This window comes from Aricia agestis, chromosome 19 (assembly GCF_905147365.1).
Source record: "Aricia agestis chromosome 19, ilAriAges1.1, whole genome shotgun sequence".
NCBI classification, from domain to species: domain Eukaryota; kingdom Metazoa; phylum Arthropoda; class Insecta; order Lepidoptera; family Lycaenidae; genus Aricia; species Aricia agestis.
In genome coordinates, this window is record NC_056424.1 from 8,521,732 (window position 1) to 8,547,584 (window position 25,853).

The 25,853-nt window shown below is 33.4% G+C and overlaps 1 protein-coding gene across 8 annotated transcripts in view; it reads right to left on the reverse strand.

Moving 5' to 3' along the window:
* The window catches only part of LOC121736343, a 97,902-nt gene that overhangs the window by 17,642 nt on the left and 54,407 nt on the right, over positions 1-25,853 (reverse strand). For all 8 annotated transcript variants that reach the window (XM_042127467.1, XM_042127469.1, XM_042127468.1 and 5 more), the window contains 6 exons: positions 16,353-16,411; positions 14,558-15,452; positions 14,235-14,394; positions 14,011-14,140; positions 13,639-13,743; positions 13,491-13,557 (listed from right to left, as the gene is read on the reverse strand). In XM_042127467.1, coding sequence (XP_041983401.1) covers positions 13,491-13,557; positions 13,639-13,743; positions 14,011-14,140; positions 14,235-14,394; positions 14,558-15,416 — 1,321 coding nt within the window. In that variant the 5' untranslated portion in view covers positions 15,417-15,452; positions 16,353-16,411. The remainder of the gene's footprint in view (positions 1-13,490; positions 13,558-13,638; positions 13,744-14,010; positions 14,141-14,234; positions 14,395-14,557; positions 15,453-16,352; positions 16,412-25,853) is intronic.

Below are 25,853 nucleotides of genomic sequence, written 5' to 3' on the forward strand. Positions count from 1 at the left end.
ATGTTAGTAAAAAACGAGATAAAAATGATACAAAACTAGTCATGATTATGATAATGACCATCAGAGTTACGACTTACGAGCGAGTTAATAAGAAAGACACGAGCAGAGCAAAAACTAAATAAGGGATCAGCGCAAAGTTCGAACATGACAAATTTTAATATCGTATTATAAATGTGTAAAAGACGTAAGCCAATGCCAATTTGGAAGTCACTGGAAGCACATCAAGATGGTCTCGCTACTTTGATTAATTATAATTCAGAATTTATTGAATCAACATTAAATCGTAAATGGATGCATAAGCGCGTATCTGAGCGATCTCAAAACCAAAACGAAATACACAAAACCAAACCAAGTAAAACATCCAAAATGAACACGTGATGAGTTTACCAAACATGCTTCCAAGTACGGGACGTATATGGAAGTTCCTTAGTATTAATTGAATTAGAATCGTAACTGATTTAAAGATGAATCATTCTTGTCTATTAGCTCAATAAATACAATCAGGGACGACTGATGAGTAAATAAATATATAAACTTAAGGTTATTAATAAAACTTGAAGCCTGATACTTCAAGATTTTTTTAACATAAGTTAAAAAAAATCTTGAAGTATCAGGCTTCCTAATTATAATCGTTCCATAAGGAACGATTATAATTAGGAAGCTGTGTTAAAGAGAGAGAGAGAGAGATGGAATAATGGTATCTCACACGATATCCATTTTAGCTGAGATCAAACTTTGAGTTCGTGATTACGCCAATATGATATACAATAGTAAAATACATTACAACACCAATAATCCCGGATTAACATCCTTATACCTTTGAGATAAGAGTTATATTTATTTCAGATAAAAAATGGGAGCGTGTATTACGTTAGTGAATTGTTGTATTAAAATTTTTCGTTTTGATTAACGATAAGTTCGTTTAAAGATTCAAGATTAATGTTTTCTTACATATTGTTATGTATGTTGTTGAGTTCATTTTTTGCTCAACGTAGAGTTTTTTGTCAAGATAAAATATGTATTGAATTTTTGAAATCTAACTTTAACTATCTGATTGATATTTGGCTAGCTAAAAAAACAAAGGTGGTGAAACAGCCTAATACTAATTCACATTGAGGAGAAACCCTTGCAATAGGGAAGTACCTTTATAAAACATTAAATGTTTTTGTAAAATAAAAAGTAAAGTTTTGCATATTATATAAAAAAGGAGATAATTATGCTATTACTGTTAACTCGAAATAAGGTTTTCTGTTCAAATTAGGTTCATAAAATTACGCTTATTATTTCTTTTTAAATCAGGAGCTATAAACGAAATCCAGACTTTGAACCCATAAACGTAGCTGATTAAGATAATTGCCCTTATCTTGTTATTTTTTAAAGTTTTTCAAAAATCAAAGGTTATGAAGGATATAAAAGCCACTAAACAAGCGTACGGTGTTGAAATAATAATATTGTACTCATGACATTTTTAAATATAACTGGAATCATGCATTTCATGATTTAAAATGCTATTAATAAGGTCTACTTGCGCATATATAATATTTCTATGCCGTGCCTTCTTTCTCAAATATATTATTAAGAACGATTGTAGAGATTATATTATTACGAAGAATTTTATTTTACAATATTTTTTAAGCAGATAATGATTTCGTGAATTAAAAAGAATATCAATGGTGACTAAATAAACGATCGAAGATAACTCAATAGATAGTTGATACTGCTGTAAGAACATTACACAAAGCAATGTTCCAACAAAAATAACTTGAAACAAAAGCCTGTAAATTCGATACATCCGATCATAAGTTAAAATGATGGACTAGTATTGTGCTATAGTTAATTATCCGTATTAACTATGTAGTCATTAATTACAATATGAAGTCGGGCGAACTCTGGCGGCGGATGAAAGGGCTGATAATTATGAACGTACGCATGCGTAGATCAAATCGGGGGCCATCGATCGATAGGATCTAGATATGGTGCTCCCGATCAGGGGTCATTCCGTATAAAGATAGAGATAGCAAGTAAAAACTAAAGTTTGGTTGATGCTCGTTTGCCGAAAATGTTTGACAAGAGTTTATTTATATTATTACGTGGTTGATTGGCTAAGGTTTTGGTGTCAGCCAATAACAAGCGTCAGTGATTGTAGTCTGAAAACTTCAGATACCTGGAATATTTTAGTTACTACCAGTTATAAAAAAGTTCGTTATAAGAAGCTTAACCGATCCTGGTGTTAAGTTTCCCATGAATCGTTAGACTATTTCGCAGTAGGTGTAATGTATGTACAATGTAGTTACATGCAAATTTATAAACAACACTTTAAGTGGGCGGAATAATTTCATAACTTTTTTGTAACTTAGATACTTAATCATACCACATATTATACGCTCAAATGTATTTATTATTTTATACTAGCTTTATTTTTTCATTACTCAGCGTTTAAAAATAAACAGCTTGTACAAACCACTGTTGGAAATGAACGCTGTTTTTTCCAATGATAAATTAACTATACAGAGTTTTTCATTAAATTACTATAGATATTAGATAATAATTTTACTAGGAGATCACTTGAAAGAGTCTTCTTTCTATTAAGCTACGTAATAGTGTCCATCAGGAGGCCCGGTGATTGGAGTAAATGATTCCACATGATCTTGTTTGGTTTTTGCTCTGTTTACTTTGTCGTCGTCTTGTCCTTTTGCTCCGTCGGTAGTCAATTAGTGAATGTTACTTTTAACATAACTTTTGTGAATACTTTTGTTCTTTAATTGCTTGTATACGATGCTAGTATCTTTATAGTTTTCGCTGCTTTCGAAGATTTGAGATTTTTGCATTGTAATGTTTTAGTGAAATAAGATTTTAAACTAGATTAGGAAATCTATGTTTTGATAACAAAACATAGACTTTCAATATATTTAGGACCTTCGCGAACGAAGCTGTGGACATGAGCTAAATTACCCTGAGCTTATTTTAATCATATCATCATCAAGTTATAAAAATAAAGTGATAATTTAATCACGACGATAATCATGTGCGATCAGCGATGATTTATCACGTACTAAATGATTATTTACACAATCATCGCCTCTGGACAAGTACGAGTTTTACGAGAAATCAGTAAAGAGGTCAGACAAACACGAGTTCTGACGTTGCTAATAAAATAAGATGTATCTTTTGATATTATATTGCTACTTGTTAAAAACATGAGGTAGTTTTATGAGATGAAGCAGAATGGACTATAAGTAAAGATGGTACATTAACAGTTAGTTTTGCCAGTGTTGATGCAAAAATTTATTTCTCCCTAAGGAATACATTATGCCTTCATGACCAAAATCGCAAATATTTAAGATCATTTTGACGTTTTTATCAAAAACCTATAATGTTGTTTTTCTTTCAGGTATTAAGAAATTGCCGCTACTTTTCGCAGAAAAGGTATGTCCTTTCATTTTAAGGCATTTAAATGATTTCCAGTCCAATAAAATCTAGATTCTACCTTAACTGATACTAACGTTATAAACGCACATGCGACGTGCATGCATCGCACACGTTTTCAATATAAAATCAGCATAATATACGAGTAGGTTTCGCAACGCGTCTACGTGCTAACACCATGGGTAACGCTTTATCACCTATACAAGACGCTTATGGAAAATTTGCTGGAATCACTCGCTGGAATAGGCCAATTGAATCATTATTATCCTTCCTCTGTAGCGTCATTGTTGACTGTATTTGGAAATCAGTCGTATTGTTCAACAATTGCGAATTTATGTCTTCGTATCGTAGTGCAGAAAACTACTCAATTTTGTAAGCTTTAAGACATCTTTAATTATATTAAAAATGCTTTATATTAAGTTTGGTCTGATGTAGTTTGACTAATAATTATTATTATCATTAGACTTTTCTTACATTAATTATCTTTAGTAATAATCTCACCACCTTCATATCTTCTTACAATTCATATAAATATGATTTGTTTGATAGTAAGTTTTCAATAATCGTTAATCCTAAAACCAACTCACTGAATTTTCTTTCTTAAATAGCAGTATAACTATCGGTTAAATGAAATCAAACACCGTTTAAATCTGTTCCAGCTTCTTCAAATATACGATTACAGAGGAGCATAAATAAAAATATTGATATACAACCAGTCCGAGCACAATTCGCGTTTTCGTGGAATCCTTGAGTTATTGGACGGTAACGGAAAGCCGTTTTAAAACTTTTTGCCGCGAATCGATTTTTGATCGACGTGTCAAAAGTGACATTTTTACTTTTTTACTGTGTAGCGTTTATGGTGATGGACAGGGTATTGTTAATTAGTACCTTTAATTGGGGACCGAGACAATCGAATGCTTTTGAGTCGAATCATCGGAGCTACTACTAAAAGCAGGTGTAAGAAAAAACCAAACCTCTTTTATACCAACTCATCAACCCTAGACATTATTCAAATTATCTGCATATTTCAGTGCAATTTTGCATCAAATCTATAATATATACGTGGCTATACATAATAAAACCATTACATTATCTATTTACATCGTCACTGGCGTTCATTGTATCACACATTCATTTTAACACAACTTTTATAAAGTCATGCTTTCGTGCTGCCTTTGAACTACTTGCGCCAGTAGTATAACGCGTGTTCGAGGTTGAAAACTTTCATTTGACGTTAAATAATTTGTTTTAATATAACGTAGATACTATTTTTCTTTGCTATTTTTTTAAATACTAAGTATACCTAGATAATAAATATTATCAATAAATTTCTTTTCTGTTCTTTCATTAAAAAACGTAAAAAGTTTTTCATTTATTTTATAATACTAGCGATCTAAAATGTTATCATTACACAAATAATACTCCTGAATTGCTAAAAAGGTAACCTACTCCCCAGTGTATTTAGTTATGACAAAAATATTCCTCAGAGATGCATTATGCCATCTTTTGTTACTATATTGCAATGAAGCATTATCTAAATTAATTACACAATTCACTTTGCAAGTTATATTCTTTTGGCCAAAAAATTTATACGTTTATAATTGTATTGTTTCGTTTAAGAAGCGTCTATAACAATTTCAGAAATATGATGTTGTTTTTTGAAAAAGTTAATATTAATTAACTATTAGCAACTACTACGCTTCAAAATTACTAAATGGTAAATACTGGCATTTCTGGTGCGTTCAGCACTGGCACGAGTCACTGGCCACTAGTGAACAGGTCACAAAGCGAGCACGATGGGGACGCGCCGGGTCACATAATGCATTATAATTTTATACAAAGATACAAACTGCGATCTCCAAATGAATATGCAAAAGCGATGCGCGTGTGTTGTAGTGTGCGCCGCGCCTTATGTTAGGGTCCACTCACACGAGGGGACAATATTTGCCCACGCGTGATTATGATCGATGTACAAAAATGTTAAACCTACACATACTCTACATTAACCTACACTTATTTTTACCCGATTGTGAAAAAGGGTAATTGTTTTTTGAGAGTGTTGAAATATTTAATACTATGGTCACAGAATATAATATACTAGCTGTCCCAGTAAACGTTGTTTTACCATAAAATGATTTTCCCTGTTTTCCTGCTTTTCTCTTGATGTCTTTTCTGATTTTTTTTCTATAGACCTCACGGAGCCCGAGACCTTTACAACGGAAGCAAAACCGTGGAAATCGGTTCGTGCTTTCTGGAGTTATAGCGTCAGGAAGGAAAATCCGACTTATTTTTATATATTAAAAAGATTAGTAGTACCCTATGGTATAGGTTGTCGTCGTATTATTAGTCGTAGGCGCAGCAATTTTTTATTTATTAAAAGTATTTGTACTCTATTTTTTAAATGTGAGCTTATAATATAGCTATTATAATTATTAAGACTATGCTGTCTAAAATCATCGGCGTGTTTTACAAAATAATGAACGATATTCGTTACTAAATGTACAGAATTTGGTTCAGTAAACATAAGCTCTATTAAAATGTCTTCATAATAGGTATGAAGAGAAAGTTCGAACGTGATTTTTGTGAGCACAGCTCATGATCTTAAATTGTCGACTGATTTGAAAGTAATGTCATGATAATAATCACGTGTCTAAAACTTCGACAAAAAACCACGAAACGAGTATTCCGTAGCACACAATTTGCCTTGAATCTCGTGATGATATCGAAATATTTTTTCGACAGTTTTTTTTTAAGTTTATTTCTTTGTTAATTCATATCTGAAAATTTACTGCTGCAGAGCATAAAAGACAATAAAATTTGTCAAAATAGCTTTATTATAATTCGCATCAGAAATCAATACCCATTGTGTGTGGAAAGCCTTGGAAGCGCTCGAGTGCGTACGCGCATGGGTGCAACGCGCATGTGTGCGCATCGGAAGAAATGCATATTTTATGACGTCTGCTCACATTCTGCGCGGTGCCACAAAGAAATTATACGCGTATTAAAGCCAAAGGTGTTATCTTTTTCCTTTTTCGCGGCGCACACGTATGCGAAATGATAACTAGCAAATTCTGGAACTGATGGCCTTTTGAAAAAAGAACGATTTATACTTTTTTATGGATATCATTTATCGGCAACAGATTTACATCGGCGATAAATAAGATGGCAAAGAAATAAGGCAACAGCCATAGCATTCTTTCGTAAAAGCAGATTTAGTAACGTGTTACAGAGTGAAATAAAGTTATGAGTTATTTTCAGTTTATTACAATATTTTATTAAATAAATGCACTAACACAAATTAAATTTCTATGAAAATGAATACTTCAATTACTTAAACAATTATTGATAAGAAATATTACATTCTCAAGAGATTTTCTTTCTCTACTCTATGTAGAGTATATGGTACATGGGTATGTTCTTAAACAAGACATTGTTATCTGTTTGTTTATGTTAACACACATCTCTCTTTATCTTCAATACTTTTATATCAATATCTCTATGTTCTCATGATATTCATCACTCTATATTCCCGATACTAATCTCTATATTCTCGGTATTAATGTATAAGAAAGTCGCCATGTCCGTCAGGATGCGAGGCCCGAGGTTAATTAACAAAACAATAAGTTTATGCACATGTTGATGTTGAATGCTCGCACTGTTTCCTCTCAAACATTCATCCATACATACATAAATCCATCCATACATTAAAATATTCACATGTCAGCATTGACTATACAAGGTTTGAATGAATGTAACTTTTCACTCTATTTAAATTATATTTTGAAACGTTTTAGTCTCTTATAAAAATATCAATAAGTACCTATTACTCGCTTATACAAATATGAAGACTAGAATAAAAACTAACGGTCTTACCACAAAAGACTTAAACACCCGTTGAACATTTGATTAGAGAAAAATTCAGTACAAAATGGTCTCCAAACAACTGTTTAACAGATGTTTAGTTTTTTGTGGTATGACCGTAAATATTTAACAACTAGTTGTCCCGGTGAACTTCGTGTCACTTAAAAACCTTCCCTGGACTTCAAGGATTATTTTAAGACTAAAATTAGCAGAATCGGTTTAGCCGTTATCGAGTTATAGCGTTACTAACACAATTGAAAATCCAGTTTTATATATATATACTTATATAGGTAATTTATCAGGCTATTTAGGCTTATTGTTAACAACATTTACAGTTTATTTTACAGCGTATTTCTATTTACTTGTTTAAAATAAATCGTGTTGATGTTTCTAGTCTGAAGCTTAAACGAGGAGCGCTCTACTTATCTTCTAATTTCAAAGATTTATTGCATCGTAAACTTATAAATTGTTTAACGAGTTCATATCGATATTAAGAGATAATTAATCTGTTAATCGATTATTCCGTGAAGAGATTATCGAAATAGTGAAATGGATTATATTTTGTTAACGTTTTAGAGGATCTTTATTATAATTATGGCATTTAAATAATATTAAACTAGTTTGTATTAGGATTTAGGATTGATGGAGCCAATTAAGAATTATGAAGCTCTATTTTTAATATAAAATACATTCTAATTAATTATTATACAGTTTAATACTTTTATTTATATAACAATAAGACGTGCTTAAAATGAGTATTATAAGCACGTCTTATTGTTAATGCAAAATCTATACATATAAAACTCAAAGATGACTGACTGATTGACATAGTGATCTATCAACGCACAGCCCAAACCACTGGACGGATCGGGCTGAAATTTGGCATGCAGATAGATGATATGACGTAGGCATCCGCTAATAAAGGATTTTGATCAATTCTACCTCTAAGGGGTTAAAATAGGGGATGAAAGTTTGTATATAATAATACTTCTTAACGCGAGCGAAGCCGCGGGCAAAAGCTCGTAGGCTTATAAAATTCACTGTTTCATGGTTTATTCGTAATAAAATCGTATCCATTTTCAAAAGCGATATAACTTTGATATATTGTTTTAATAACAGCAATTAAAAGGCTTAACTAAATAAATTATAACTCCATCGCCCCCGGTGCTAGAGGAACAGAGACAAAAGATATTTAAAAGCCATTCAAGAGGGACAGATTATAAAGTATTAATATGTGGGAATCGAAGATGGTAATCGTTAAAAATGGAATCGATTTTTTAGTTTATTCGTTTTAAAATAATATACTCCATTAAATTACACGTCTATGGAGTGAATTATATATAATGAACATTTATTAGTGTTTATGTTTTTTTCTGTTATCCAACTTTAAAATATAAGGAATTATAAAAGGACAGAAAAAGTTATGTGTCAAATTAAAATTTCGAGCTTATTATCTATGGATTTGAATTCCTGTCAAGTCGAGTGCACAGATAATTAAATTGCATATGATTATTTTGACGACAGGTTTATGTATATCCGGTAGGTCATAATAATTATGATCATCAGACTACGTCTACCAGGTACGTGTGCTATTTACTAATTAGTGAAGTCCCAATCCAGGAATATGTTTATATGGATAGACAGGCTGATTTATATGTATGGATTGTACAATTCTCTGGAAGTTTAATTATAGTGTTAATGACGGTATATGGACGACTAGTAGTGAGACAGCTTTAAGAATTTAAATGAAGTAGAAAATGGATGCTTAGACAGTCTAGGACCCGGTCCTAATGCCTCGGCCCTGCCATCGTTGATCGAACGATTGTAGAAGAATTGGGCACACATTTCGAAAGATGTGTTAATCTTGAACGTAACATCCACATAAACATAATATCCGTCATGTTGTCTTAAATTCGTTTGTTTTCGGGCTAAGTAAGAGGATTCACACATGTAGATTGTAGGTAGATTATCTCAGAATTCTTAAAAAGTGCCTAATGTCCTTGGATGCAATTTATACAAAACCATAGTCTCAGATCGTTTAATAAAAAAAATCAGTTCCAATTTCAAAAGTGTTCCATAAACAAAAAGATGCTCTGGTCGCACGGCAATAAACGTAAATCGGCGCGCACCGGACGGACCGCACTATTATGCGGCAAATGGGATACTATTTGCCTATTTGCTAGCCCCACGTCCTCCACTTGAATTACTAAACTTATATAGTTGTATGTCAGGTAATCCATATTAATATTATAAACTCGAAAATCTGTCTGTCTGTTACCTGTTCACGCCCAAACCGATTTTGCTTGGTATATAAGACACTTTCAGCCCAGAGAGGGGATATTTTTATCAAGGAAAAATGAACGGTACATCGGTGCAACGAGGTTGCGGGCATCATCTAGTAAGGTGTATGAAAATGACTATAATTAATAATAATAATAATAATACTCCCCACACCGGTTTCGGTGACGGTGGCCGGTTTCATTGAAACCAGACCAGGTACGCAGGAGTAATTTTATAGTGCCCAAGTGTGTGCGCAGTACACAAGAGCACTCTCTATTCCTTTACTCTCATAACCCAGTGGGACGGAAGACCGACACGACTGGCGAGAGATCAGGCGCAGGACCGACTTTTTACATGCCCATACGACGCATGGATCATCTTACTTGTCAGACAATCAGGTGATCAGCCTGCATTGGAAATAACATGTTTCCAAACCTCCGGAGTCGAGAGCGACGCTCTAACCACTAGACCACGGAGGCGTTATAATTAATAATAATATTATGACTAAAATGTATGCATAAATCGTAATTTTGCGACAGTAATAATTTAAATTTAATAAGAGGTTTAAAGGTAGAGGACTACGGACGGACGGTTAATATGTACTGCGTGAGGTTTTTTCATACTAATTATTAAATAGTTTAAATATACTACGTGTTTAATTTTACTTATTAACTTATTGCACTCTTATTCATTAGAATTATAGAACCTACTCTGCTTTGCGAAATCCGAAGTGAGGCGCTTAAATAATAAACGAAGCTTGTGTGGATATTGAATGTTTTTTGGCAAAAGTTTATAATTAAACCTGTTACAAAAATATTTAATTAACTTTACAATAAATTACTTATAAACCAGTGTTTTGATGTCGATTTCCTCTAAAACCAGATTTTGTATAGGATTTACTTCAGCTAATTCCAATTTTTTAATAACTATCTCCGTTATCATATAAATTGTGTCTTGACAAGGTACCTTTGTGACTCCGACTTTAATTTCGACGAGATATTTATGGTTTTATATTTTATATTATTCCTTATCTGGAAACTGATTTAGTGGCTAAAATATTTCTTATTTTGTTCATTATTAAAAATCGACAGACTTAACACCTTTTTTGTTTTAAGTTTTTGATGAATGGTAATTTTATGACAAACTGTGTGTTTCTTATATAAGTTAATATCTTTTTAATAGTGACTTCATATTTTTAAATGAAGAAAATATCTCGTGTAGGCAATAGTGTAATCCATGAAGGATTAAATCATAAACTGTGAATACAATAGACAAAGCATATCAAGATAAAAAGCATAGTTAACATGTTGGAAGTTTTTCGGGGTAATTTTGAATATTCACTCTGGGATTTAACGCTGTAATTCTCAAATAGTTTTACTTTTTTCTGGTACTTATAGAATTTTTTTTCTGCAAATCAAAAAAAAAATCAAAATATTTATTACTAAATAGGTTAACAAAGTTAACACTTTTAGAACGTCGCGTCTACATGAGGCACCGGTTCGGGAACTAACCCGGCGAGAAGAACCGGCGTAAGAAACTCGCCCGGGGCCATCTTTTACTAAAAAGATTTAAAAGTATATTTAAACTATTTACAATAGTAACTTAAACCAATGATGAAGAATATGATATGCCGTAGAACGTTCGCAACGAAGCTGGAAACTGGTGTCGCCAATCCGAAACTTGTACTATATTGACATCTGTTGCCACCTTTAGTTACTGTACGTTCCCTATATCATATAGGGAACGTACAGTAACTCCTGCTGATCCTGATAGTTTGTGATCAGCGGCTTCTGATGCAGTCAATAGTCTAATGAGATGCACAAACACTCTCAAAGCGCCGCCGGTCAGTCCAAGCGATTTCCACAAAAACCGTTTACATGTGCCCGTGAAATGTGACAGCCCACTAATTTATGCTGTGTTTCGGATGTTTCTCTATTAATTATTGATCAACAAACATTTGGATTTGTCCGTTGAACTTCTGGTGAGAAAATGTGAACAGTTATATGGAAATTATTCCTATACGTAAGTTAAGCTTTAGTGTTAAATGAAGTTTCTACATACACTAAATTATAAGCCAATTTTTTATTTCTTACCCTCAAAAAAAAAACTACCAATAAAATAAATTTCCGATGAACCTATTATTTGCCAAGTAGATTGGGAAAAACTGTACCTTTTCCTCGACAAAAACATACAAATACTTCAACGGGACTCAAATTATCTTTACACCTTTGAAATCGATTTAGCCGTTTAATAATAAAAGGGTAATAGATAGACAGACATACAAATTTTTGCATAACTTATAATATTAGCATCCATCACATTTCAATCTTTATACAACAAAAATACTACAAAACTCCGACTCCTGCGCATGACAATGTTACGAAATGTTCTCGTAGAGTCAATTTATTCTCTCTATTGAGGCACATTAGAGCGGCCAATTACCGCGTGTAGGGGACCTAAAATCACTTTAGTTCCTGTTGTGATTCCAGGATGTGTAGGAGCGTAAAATTCCACTAAACTGTATGACCCTCAAATGGCACAGAAATACCACACATTAACTAAATAAACAGCTACATAGAGTCGGTAGTCCGTACTGAGCGTGCTAGGTACATGAGATAGGTAGAAAAAGTTAGAGACGGGATGTGCGTGTGCTTCATTTTACTACGCACACACTTGGGCACTATAAAATAGTTGGAGCGTTTTAATAATACCGCAAACTTCAACATTACTCGTTACCTCGGTTCTGCGCCATGCATCAATATATTTTATCTACCAGTTTTGCATTTGTGTATGAGCACAAACTTGGGCAATATAGAAAAAACTCGTGCGCTTTAATAAAATCTATCACTGCGACGCATACTTATCGGAGGAGGCAATCGTTTCATGTACTATTTCGAAACTGAATAAACTAATTTTGTAACGTATGTAATTTCTGAAAATTGTTTTAAAGTAACTGAAACGGAATTACGTAAGTACTAACAGTCGTGATTAGCGAAACCCGGTGAAACAGTTTAGCGAACTGTCACAACTCGGTCCTATAGATTTACACCATTTTCACTTTGTCGCACTTTTAGTGGGACACTGACTTTATGTTACATTATATGTTATATGTCTTAGAATTTAGATCACTTTATTAAATTTTAGGAAAAATTTTATGTCATATTTTCCGGGTTATAGACAAGCTGATATCAGCGGGGCTAAAATGGTCACATTTAGCAATTCCTCTCAATCAATTCAGCAAATGAATTGTCAAAACTGTTAAACTGACAAATGTCAAATTAGTACGAATTACTAGACATGAATTGCAAGCAGAATTGCATTTTGCGATTTAAAAAAAATGAATCATTTATCATGATACATATTATTATGATTTTTCAAAGCGACCATTTTAACCCCGCAGTTGAAATCCCTTATTGCTCTTTTGATTGCTCTATTTTGATAGTTTTGTGGTTTGATATAGGCCGATTTAATACGCTTTTGTACAAAAAATAGGCGATTCTATAACTGTAAATTGCATACATTTTAACACGATACTGAAAATCTTAGTATTACCACAGAATATATATTAGTAGTGGTATTAACCATAAAGTTAATATACCTAGCGGAATAGAGAAACAAAGGCCTGAGCAAGCGAGATGCAAGCACTATCAGTAACACTGCGTGGTAAAAAGAGACGTGTGACACATGACAGCAGCACTCTTTTTTTAACGTCCAGTCGGCACGTGCCGCACGTTGACAATTTAATCTCATAGAAATCATGTTCAATCATGCTTGTGTAAGTGTATACGTACACATATTTTTACACACAGATGAAACCAATTTCGGTTTCGTTTGACAGCTCGAGATTGTTGCTCTATTCCGCTAAGTATATTAACTTTATGGTATTACCTATGATGAGTACGACAAATGAAAAGCAAACTCACCACTAGCTTGAAGTTTTCTTTCTTGTGAGTCATCAGCATCCATCATTGATTGTTTTTGGAAGAAGTTCTAAAACAATGAATTTTATTAGAACAATGTTCTACTAAATCAAAACATAACATGTGACTACAGATGCAATGAAACTTTTACCTGCATTTGTAAATTTGCTAAATCTTCTAGGTTCTTCCTCATAAGTATATTCTGCTGTTCAAATTCAGATACACTGTTAGCAGCACTTGAAGTTGTAGATAGCTCCTAAAATAGAAAATTATAACTATAATAAATAAAGTAGTTTAAAACTTTTTAATCGGGACTTAACGCGACTTATTCAAGTAGTAATGCTACTATGAATACATACTTTTAAAAACTTTTAATTATAATGTAACGCGAAAGTTTAAAATGTTAAATAAAGTAGGTTTCTACTTTTTAAGCCTTCTCAAAATTGACTAAAAGCAGTTCCTCGATAATGCTAAAAGTAGGTATTCTTTTAACACATGATTTGTGATAAAGCTTTCTGTATACCTGGCCATCTTCTCTAGATACGCTGAGGTCGAGAGTTTGCTCTCCTTCTTCAGACCCGCTACCGTCTTCCTCATGATTTCTGTTGAACAGCCTCATAGATTGATGATTAAGAATTTGCAGTGCTCTTTGCCTGTTGAAAAAACAATTGGTTGTTTTATCATTAAAAATCATAATAGTTTTTATTTTTTAGTTGTAACGTTTTTTGGGATTTTTTCGTAATTTACCTTTGAGCTTCAATGTCGTTATCTGGTGTTTTCGGTGGTGTGATATTAGTGGATCCTTCGTCTTCGGTAGCCGATGATGACCGCCGAAGGGTCCTGTCTCCGCCGTCAATTGAGTCATGACGCCTTTTCAGGCTTAGAGGTAGTTGGGTGAATGGTTTTCCTGCGACAAAATAGATTAGTTAGTAATGAGCTACTCAGAAATATGTTTCAAAAGACATCACGTTACGTTTTTAAAAATTCAATCTTTAATCTTTTATTTTTATATCCCGTCGAATTTTTCATACGATTTCTAAAATATTTTATGAATACATAGAATAACTAACCTTGAAGAGCTTCCAAAGCTCTGATTTGGCCACTTATAGCATCAGCTACTTCATTTGATGATAAACCATAAATCCCTAAAAGTTCTTTCATTGTGTTCATAGCATAGTCTCTTAGAATTTTATTAGTTGCACCAGAAGCGTCACCGTTCTGTTGAGTCTCACTAGTATCCACAGCCTCCTGGCTTTCTCTTCTCTCGTTAGCATTAATGTCTTGACTTTTACTATCATCTTCCGAATCGGAATCCCTTCTTCTAGGTGGGGAATTCGTTTTGATTAACTGAGATATAGCAAAAGGGTTTTTGGCACAAAAACTTTTATTTTGTAAATTACTAAAATTAAGAACAGTCTGTTCTCTCTCAGCGTCCTGGTTCATTTGTAAACTGTGTAAATACGACCGCTGAAAGCTTTCTTTTTTATCTCGCTCGTTATTGTCATAATTTGCCTCTGCATTTTCATTCGAATCTGCACTCAATCTTCGACTGAGATCGACCGCTCCGGCTTTGAGAAGGCTAAAGTTTTTAATCCCAATTTTAGCGTAGCTCTCCTCGTTTTCTTCTTCTGCGGCTCGGTCCGGGGTGGTTCGATCGTTGCCGTTGACTGGGCTTTCTGCATCACCGTTAGCGCCGTTGGAGTCATCAGAGAAGGTGGTAGCGTTGGGAGCACATCGCGGTTTGAAGTTTTTCCTCTTGTTTCTCTTTGGGAGGTTGTAGTAGGGCGACATGTCCGCGCTGTGGTCCTCCTGATGGTCGGAGTTGTCGGTGGTCCAGGACGCCGCGTGGTGCAGGTACAGAGGTTCCTCCGGGCCAGCCTGTAGTCTCTCGTGTATCGATTCCTGGTGCGCCGCCATCGCAGTAGTCATCTCTCTCCGATTACCGCGACTTTGTGCAAGCCCAACCTGCAATAATTGTTTTCGATTACAAACAATAAAAAACGAATTCAACACATTTTTGCTCAATAATAACAGTGAATCATTTTCGATTTAAACGAAGACAATGTATCGAGATGAAACAATAGTCTTTTGTTGACAGCAGATTAGCTGAACGAGCCGGTGTTTTGAATTTATTTCAAAATTTTCTCGCCGTTGTTTAAAAATATTGAAATGAATTATGAGTGTTTTGATAATGTGTCGAATAACAGTCCACAATGAATGAACTTCTTTCATTGAACGATGAGTCCTCGTAAACATTCTTTTCGACGTTTACATTATAATATTTATTTTCTTTTTGCCGACGATCGTCTACTAGATAAAAGTTAATTATAATATTGAATAATACTTATCAGACTAAATTACTTACCGTTATAAAACAGTTCATGCTAGACTATTATCGCAAATTACTAAAGAAAATAAAAAAGTGAGAACCATTGAGGTAAATTGTATAAAACTACAGACTTTTTGACCGCAGATTTAATTTTAGCATAACATCATAAATTACAGCGTTAAAGTAGCTGAGTTATTAATAAGATAATAGTAACCTAATTGGCTAGGTACTTACTTGATACAAAAAAGCCTTAACTAATATGTAGATGTCGTAATTAAGAACTAGTTATATGGTTCGGAATTCGAACGCAAAAACGTGGCAATCGCCATTTTTTATCGGCTAAAGTAAAGGATGATCAATTAGTTGTAAATAATAATTGATTCAACTAATTTCTTTTGCTTTAAGTATTGTCGCAAGTACCGTGTAATTTAGATCAAAAGGGTATATTTACTATGGTTACTTTTAACTGCTCTGTGCAATAAAAAAAAAATTAAATGATTTCAAACCCAATTAAAGATAATAAAAATAAAGCTCACCAAGTTTTAATGTTCCAATCACATCCTAGCTTGACAGATGCAGTTTCAGTCTTAACGTCCTGGAACAAATAAAATTTACTATAATAATGGATTCTCTGTAATCACTGGGCATAAAAAATGTATACAATTAAGCCGGTTACTTAATTCCATATCATTAAATGGAATGATTGCTCTTATGTTTAATGAAATGGCATAAAAACTGGCGATGCGGGCAAAATTTAATAAAAAAAAAACTAAACGAAATGACGTAACTCTGTAATTTGAATATGGAATAAAAAAGCTGCATGTTCTTTTTAAGAGTAATAGGTAAAAAACATGACGAAACTGTAAGTGTAATATTAGAATGTAGCCGCAGGCGGTTGCCCCAAATGTCTTAACATTTAATAATACTTGATTCAAAAAGTGCTTAAATTAATAATTATTTAAATAAATACACTTGTACTTGAGAAATAATTTAGGAAAGTTTCTTGATCATATTTTATAATATACGACCTGTTCCCCGCGACTTCGTATGAAATAAAATCCTGCAGGAGCCGCGTGTTTTCCAGCGAAAAATATTGCCAGTTTATGTTCTTCCCCGTGGTCTACTCTATATCTGCGCCGAATTTAATCAAAATCTGCCCGGCCGTTCGCAGTAAAAAGTAATAACATAATTGCGACTTTACCACACAAATCTTTAGCTAGTTTTTCCTCAACTTGCAATTATTTGGAATCATATTTTGTGTATTGCGTAATATCTTTAATCATATTTCAAAGAACATGGAAACAAAAAACGTAAAAAACGTATCCTTAACGTCAGACGCTTGAGATTTCCCGTGAATTATACTGTTACGGCTTTTTGTACAGAAAAGGAAACCATAGAGCCAAACTTTAGCGAATATTATAAAAATGTATAATATAGACGTATACAATATCAGGGTGTAGTGTAACAAAACTTTTCTTCTTCCTTCTATCTTATATTATATAAAATTCTCGTGTCACAATGTTAGGCCGCGTAGTCCTCCGAAACGGCTTTACCGATTTTAACCAAATTTTATATGCATATTCAGTGGGTCTGAGAATCAGCTACTGGGTACTTTTTATATTGATAAGTGCATTTGTTGAATATATAATAGTAAATTATTACAACCCGAAACTGACGGCGACCATTGTTCGTGCGACGGGATAGCGATGGACGTCGCCATGGTGACATACTTATTTAGTCACTTCAATAAAATAATACGAGCGAAATACTTTATATGGCAAAGAAATGTTTGCCGGGACAGCAGCTAGTATAAGTATAAAAATGAATCCTTAATTTTGTTAGTCTCGCTAAAGCTCAAAAACAGCTGTACCGATTTGGCTAATTTTTGTCTTGAAATATTCGTAGAAGTCCAAGGAAGCTTTATATTAGGATTTAGAAGGGAAGTGATCCGAAGTTCACAGGGTAATCTAGTTGATAATACTTCAGGGTGTATGTGTCCCATACTGTTTTTATGGTTCTGTGGTCCCATGAATAGAGTTCACTGTAGAAGTAGCAGCGCCGAATGAGTTAGAAAATTTCAAAACTCATGAAAGGAAATCCTGAATCTTCAAATGTTGTGTACACCAATCGTTGTTTCGGTTACTGTCAATTATTATTATAGCTGCTTTAACGTAGTTTAAATTGAAGGTTATTCGACAAAGCTAATTTAAAACTTAATTAAAATAACTAAAATATATTTTTTATTATTGATACTATCGGCAACACAAAGCCTTGGATATACAAGAATGTTCGGAAACCATTGTTAAACGAACAAAAAGCGACCGGTCGCCGCATTGATAGCTTATTAATTATAGATTCGTTAATGAAATTATGATATTCAATACATTTCACTGACTTTACGATTACAATGATTTTAAACGTATTATAAATAAATAGTTAATGTTTTACCTTAAAATGGAATTAACGTATTGTCGAAAACAAGTCTAATATTTAAATAATTACAAACTTCAGTAGTCTTTAAAGGAGACCATTTATTTTAATACATTACATTATTATAGATCAGCAAATAAAAAATACATTAGTTAATTCTTCTTTCCAAAAATTTATAAAAAATCATAATATTGATAAGAGAGAACCGATATATTTTCAGCAGGCTGTTAATTTCACACTCTTGTTGGTGCATGTTTTTTAACCGACTTCAAAAAAGGAGGTTATCAATTCGATGCGTATGTATGTAATTTTTCCAGAACCACCCAATTTTAGTATATTATGTTAGTCAGTAGTCTATATCGAAGTCTGAACAAGTGTGCCAAATTTCAAAAGTGTATGTATGTATGTATGCATGTATATATGTTTTTATGTTTGTGTTCACATATCTCTGGAACTACCATTCCGATTTCAGTAATTCTTTTTTGTTGTAGGTATTGTTTATCTTAGGGAATAGTGCAAGTTTCATCAAAATCGGTTGAGTAGTTTTGGAGATAGGGAGTTTTAATTCTCAATTACGTACAATAATTTTGAATTCGGTTTTATCTTTTTAAAATACAGTTATTGACATGAAATAATCTCTGGAAAACTTTGGATTTAAAAAAAAATTGAAATATGTATTATAAAATATCAATGCCATATTGTCTCTGTTAAAAGTTTAATGATTTAAGCTTTCGTTCGAAATGGCAAAGGTCGCAATACCGGTAATGTGACGAAACAGTTTCTGATTTGATTAGACTTTGTAAATGTGGGTAGTTTCAATTTTATACTATACTTTGGACATACGATCATTTATTATTAGCTAGCAGTATGCTTGTAAGGCATTTCATATAGGTAGTTTAGATTTTAAACAGATTGCCAAAAAAGGAAGTAGTAAGTATATCCTAAATTATCTTACCCTTTAAACCTTCTCTGGGCTTCCACGGATAATAAATTCATTGTTATTATGATAGACGAGCTTTTGCCCGCGGCTTCGCTCGCGTTAAGAAGTATTATTATGTACAAACTTTCATCCCCTATTTTAACCCCTTGTGGTTGGAATTTATCAAAATCCTTTCTTAGCGGATGCCTTCGTCATAACATCTACCTGCATGCAAAATTTCAGCACGATCCGTCCAGTGGTTTGGGCTGTGCGTTGATAGATCACCATGTCAGTCAGTCACCTTTGAGTGATTTTATATAATATATAATATATAAGATTCCACGGATATTTCAAGACTAAAATTAGTCAAATCGTTTACGTGGGAGAGCCATGCTTCGGCACGAATGGGCCGGCTCGACCGGATAAATACCACGTTCTCACAGAAAACAGGCGTGAAACAGCGCTTGCGCTGTGTTTCGCCGAGTGAGTGAGTTTGCCGGAGGCCCAATCCCCTAACCCCTACCCTATTCCCTTCCCTACCCTCAACTATTCCCTTCCCTTCCCTACCCTCCCCTATTACCCTATTCCCTCTTAAAAGGTCGGCAACGCACTTGCAGCTCTTCTGATGCTGCGAGTGTCCATGGGCGACGGAAGTTGCTTTCCATCAGGTGACCCGTTTGCTCGTTTGTCCCCTTATTTCATAAAAAAAAAAAAAAAAAAAAAAATCGGTTCAGCAATTCTCGAGTATGAGCGAGATTAATGAAATTTAAAATTCATTTTATTTATACGGTGTGTAACAAAAATAAGTGACAATACTTTAGGGTGTGTACGTGTTCCTTGTAGAGAGTTCACTGTAAAAGTAGCAGAGCTGTAAGACGAAATTTATTTTTAACTTTTGTATGGGCAAGGGCCGGAGCGTCACGAGTTTCCCCATACAAAAGTGAAAAATTTTTTTGGGTCTTTCAGCGCTGCTACTTTCACAGTGAACTATCTACAAGGAACACGTACACACCCTAAAGTATTATCACTTATTTTTGTTAGTTGATAGAAAACTAGCTATATTTCTAAAGGAACTACGAGTATGTTTTCTTTTATCATCCTTCCTCTCATGTTTTGCTGGATCTCGCAAATACCTGTGTTGTAAGTAGCCATGCAGGTTGATTGATTTGAAACACCTTACAGCTGGTGCGATAAAAACTGTGCCGTTTATCGACAACATAAAACAGGATGTACCTGTGGTCTATGGGTTCAGTAGTTTTAGGTAACGATAGGAATCTGTTGTGTGATTTGGTTGTTTTAGATATCTATAAGGATTTTACATAATATAGATTAAATGGAAAAAATACTGTCTTCTATTAGAAATAGAACTGATTTGGATGAAATTTTATGCATATTATTATGACTTGGAGATTGATAAGACAACTAACTTTAATACAAAAATACACAGCTTTATTTAATTCTACGAATGCCAATTAAATATGTCAGAAAACATACGGCTACGGAACCCTAAGAAGCAATGGTTATCTCATCGTTTCTTCGTGCAAAAAACGCAGTAATAAAATTCGTGTAAACGAAATTTTTATGAAAATTTTAACAACCATTAAACCACTTCCTTTATCCGCCATTTTGGTTCGGCCATATTAATGTTTTATTGTTATTATTGGATATTGTCTCTGCCAAGGCGAGCTCGAAAAGGCGTGTTAACTTGTAAGGCTGTGCCCTTCGGTTTTGCCTATTAATTTTATTGTGGTATGTGATTTTGATACTAATGTATGACGCAGATTAGAACAATAATATGATATAGTCAGAAAAACTCATTGATTGTTCATTCATGGAACGCAAAAGACTTTGAGGTTTGATGAATTGGGTAACGTGTCCTTAAATGAGGGTTTTCAGTTATTGGCCAATATAGGATAGACCCAACTTATACGTGGTGGAATATTTTGCGAAAACTGTCAATAAGAATTTTCCAACACTTTCCTACTTTACCATCTGCCGGAGCAATAGGGTATTTATTTCGATTGTCATGGGAATTTACAGCTGTTCCTCCTCCTCCAGTCGTGTTCCTCATGTCTGAGGGTCGTGACCTCCCCCTTCCATGACCTTCCTTCTAATGGTCTTACGCCAGCTGTTCCTATCCTCGGCCACTCGAAGAGCGTCGTAGACGGTGGACTCAAGTGTGGTGCGGATTTGATCGGACCAACGCATGGGACTACTACCTCGTGGTCTTTTTCCCTCAATCTTGCCAGTTACCATCAGTTTTTCAAGATTGTCTCCTTTTCTTTTTTTACAGCTGTTATATCTTATATATATCTTATTTCTTAAATTATCACGATCTTAAAAACCCTAAACCCTACTATAACATTAGAGTCAAATGAAGTGTACTTTGCACCTAGTATACTTTTATCAATTCTTTACAGCTTTTGTTTTTAAGCTGGCAACATTTCTTAAAACATGTATGATACGCTCATACACATTTTTGAATTTATCACTATGTTATTCATCGTATACTTTTTTTATGAAATAAGTGGGCAAACCTGCAAACGGGTCACCTGATGGAAAGCAACTTCCGTCGCCCAGGTGCGTTGCCGGTCTTTTAAGAGAAAATAGGGTAATAGGGGAGGGTAGGGATGGGAAGAGAAGGGAATAGGGGAGGGTAGGGAAGGGAATAGGGTAAGGGATTGGGCGTCCGGTAAACTCACTCACTCGGCGAAACACAGCGCAAGCGCTGTTTCACGCCGGTTTTCTGTGAGAACGTGGTATTTCTCCGGTCGAGCCGGCCCATTCGTGCCGAAGCATGGCTCTCCCACGTACAATATACTTAATAAAATATTACATTGTTAATAAACAATGAATTATAGTACAACGTTCATATTACATTCATACTTGGATACTTCAAGTGGGCCATAGAGAAACACCGTAGACATATTTTGTCAACGGTTTCTAGAATTTCGGCTTAAATTCAACTGTTTATGCCCAGTCCTTTGTAGTCACAATCACTCCTATACCGTCGTATTAAAGTTCAAAATCGCCTAACAGTTAAAAGTAAGATACTTATAATGTTTTGATATGGAGAGCTTCTGAGAAGAAACTTAAGGTTTATAACAATAACACTTTTGTATTGTTTATATGTTAGGTATTGTGTTTCTGATTCCCAGATATGCGTAGGACTTATCGCGGTAGGTCTAGACTCGTTAAGCACTAATTGCTCTGCACACAGATTGTTTTATATACAGGCTGTTACTTTTTTAGTTCATTTTTTTTTCATATAAGTATACAGACTACAGGCTGTTACTTTTTTTAGTTCAATTTTTTTTCATATAAGTATACAGACTACAGGCTGTTACTTTTTTAGTTAATTTTTTCACATTTAAACGTTGTTACTTTTGTTAAGTAAATCTGTGGTGAATACCTGAATTATATGCAATAAGTGTGAGTCACATTTTGTGGTTATCTTATCGAAAACTAGTGCAATACTAGCAAAAACTTGAGATTGAAGTGCTATTTAAGAAATTGATACTGAGCGAAATTAAATCAGAACTATTATGTGCGCAGATATATTCCTAACATGGCTACACGAAAGCTGACATAGCATCGGGCAAAATATTATCTTACAATAACAAACTCGACAGATTCCACGACAAATTCCATTTGGATTATTAAGCGAATTATATATCAAATTACATAAACATTTGCAAAGTTAAACATAAGAAATATTTAAATTAAGCACGTTTTGATAAATCCTTGCCGAAGCTAAATAAAAAAAAAAGCAGAAGGAATAAAAAAAAGAATGGATTTCGTAAGATAATGCTTATTCATTCCACATTTAAAATAAAATTTTCAAATAAAGTCGAGGCGGTCGATCGGGCGCGAGAGCGGGAGAGGAGACCAACGAAATATGTAAATCGGACAGAGACGGATAGCTTATTATGATTGACAGCTGAGAACGGTTAGCCTTGAAATATTTGAAACATTATATTATAAAGTACACTATCTTCACACACGGGCGCTGCGGCCATTCAAATGTTTTGTGTAAAAGCTCGATAACGATTTCTTTATTGCTTCCATCTGGTTCTTTGATTTGTTTACGTTAAAAATAGTTTTATTGATATTTGTGTCAAAATATACACGGCTGAAGAGTTTTGCAGCTATCACTTAAGTCATAAAAACCGATTAAAATACAGGTGTTATGTGATTTGTAGTAATTTTAAATGTAACACTTTATCAGATTTAATTATTTTACAAAAATCATCTAGTTAAGTTGTAAATACACTATAGGACTAGTTTCTGTATATACTGAGTAAAATTACTTAAAGTAAATATTATGGTTAAAAAAACTTAATATAATATTAGTGAATGTCCGTATCAATCGTGTGTACCACTCATTACCCGTATGGCCGCTAGATGTTTTTAGAAACGTCGAGTTTCTCCGGAACACGTTTTAAATCATAATTTGAACGCCATATTTAAATTTAGAACGTCGACATTTAATAACAATAATTTTCTTGTTCGTATACGGGTACCGTTTTAGGTAATAGAACAAAAATGCCCGTAACTTTAACTATTAAAGGTATCATTGTAAATTAGTTACTAAAATCCAGTACTTAAGGATGTATATAACATTTATAAATTCAAAGATTCTGACCTAAATTTGAAATATATAGTAGAATAAAACATCCTGCATCGATTGATACCAAAAAATCAATACCTTACCGACAAGTTACGTGAAATATTTTTTTTTATTTAAATTAAAAAAATAAAGAAAAAAAATTCGTCAGAACTAAGAACTTTGTATCAAAGATAAACAGCTAAAAAACTACTTTTTAATTTCTTTGTACGATTTGCGATTTTTAAGCCCAAAAAAAAGTGGGTTCACCGGTAATTCTGAGGAAGTATTTCAAATTGAAATTTATGAAAATTAGCGTTCGAAGGGTGCGACAAGACTTTATATGAACTTGGGCGGGGGCGCTGCTGGTAAAGAAGAACTGTCAAATATGTCGTTTTTGTATGTGCCAGAGTTAGTTCCTTTTTTCGCCACCTGCATTTAAAGCTTTGCCGAGCTTTCTTGGCCGCCATTTGCGGTAGTCAAATTACAACAAAATTTTGTTCAATAATAATTAAATATCGAATAGTACTTTAAAAATCTATTATAAAAAATCATTATAATTAATAATAAGTGTCTGGATGTCCAATTTTTTACATATTTAGTACTTTCATAATTTAATTGGATGTAGTACGGAATTTGACCTTATATACATCCTTAAGTTGAAATATTATAGTAAAATATACAAAAGATTTAGGAAAAAAATGTCGTAGAACAGCTACGCGCGTCGTAGCATCGTAGAACATCTTTTTCGCGCGTTCACAGTTTCGTCGTTTCGCTTATTTTTTTAATATTATTTTATTCATTTTTTAAATTTATAATAACATGATATCATATATGCAACATAACATGTTATATTTCTTATTTTTTAAATCACTTATCGTCCAAAAATACGCTGCTGTGAACGCTACAATTGTACAATTCAACGAGAGATTACTTATGTTATTTTCTAGAAAATTTAAAAGGCTCTACATCCTAAAAGAAAAAATATAATAAAATATGGCATTTATTTATGAGTTTGTCACTAACATTCCACCAAAATCGGTATTAGTTTCAGAGTTTTGAAACGCAAGCTAAACAATTTCCCATGGCTGACAACCCTGTATGCATAAGTGTAGTGTTAATCTGTTTTATCGGCGGTTTACTGCCTATAATGATCACTTGGCCATCTCTGAGTTATTTTATAGCTTCATGACACATGAGCGTTCCATTTTCAAATCACGCGCTCAAAATTATAATTTGGTCTATGGTTAACGCAATACAAGCAAAGACATTTATTATGAACAGCCAAATTGCATAGTTTTGTGTCGCTATATGTAACGTTTTTACAAAATTTAAATCAATGAAAAGTTTTGTTTATCTCGTGCGGATTTCAACGCAAAAGAGACAAACATTTTTAACACCTCGTACCTAGTTTTATTCAAATAAAAAGTGTTTAAATGATTAGTCTATGGTTACCAAAAATGGCGGTATTCGATATTCGAATCGTTACGGCATTTAAAATCAAATAAAATTGGATACAGCGATTCAAATTTTACACTTTTATGAGCGTTCGGCTTCTTGATTTTTTTATCTTGAAAAGGTAGAGTTAAATTGATATAACTACTAATAAACAACATAGACGGTTTGTGTATCTGATAATATGACAGGTAAATTTTGAATTATCTGTTTTTACTTTAGTTAGGCTAAAGGTTTCAAAAAGAGGTAGGTAAGTATGATATATCACAAAATTATATTTAAAAATCAAATAAAATAAAATTAATAATATAAATATTCGGCCAAATGCGAGTCGGACTTGCGCACAAAGGGATCCGTACCAGTATCGAGCAGAAGTAGACAAAAAATTGTGTTTTTTGTATGGGAAATAAATATTTACTTTACTAATATTAATTTTATTATTAATTATTAAAGTACAAATATAATTAAGAATTTTGTGAAATTTTCAAGTGCCTAGCTGTTACCATTATTGATTACGAGCAAAAAAGGAAAAAACATCACGTTTCTTGTATGGGAGCCCCCCTTAAATATTTATTTTATTTTTAGTATTTGCTGTTATAGTGGCAATAGATATACCTACACAACCTG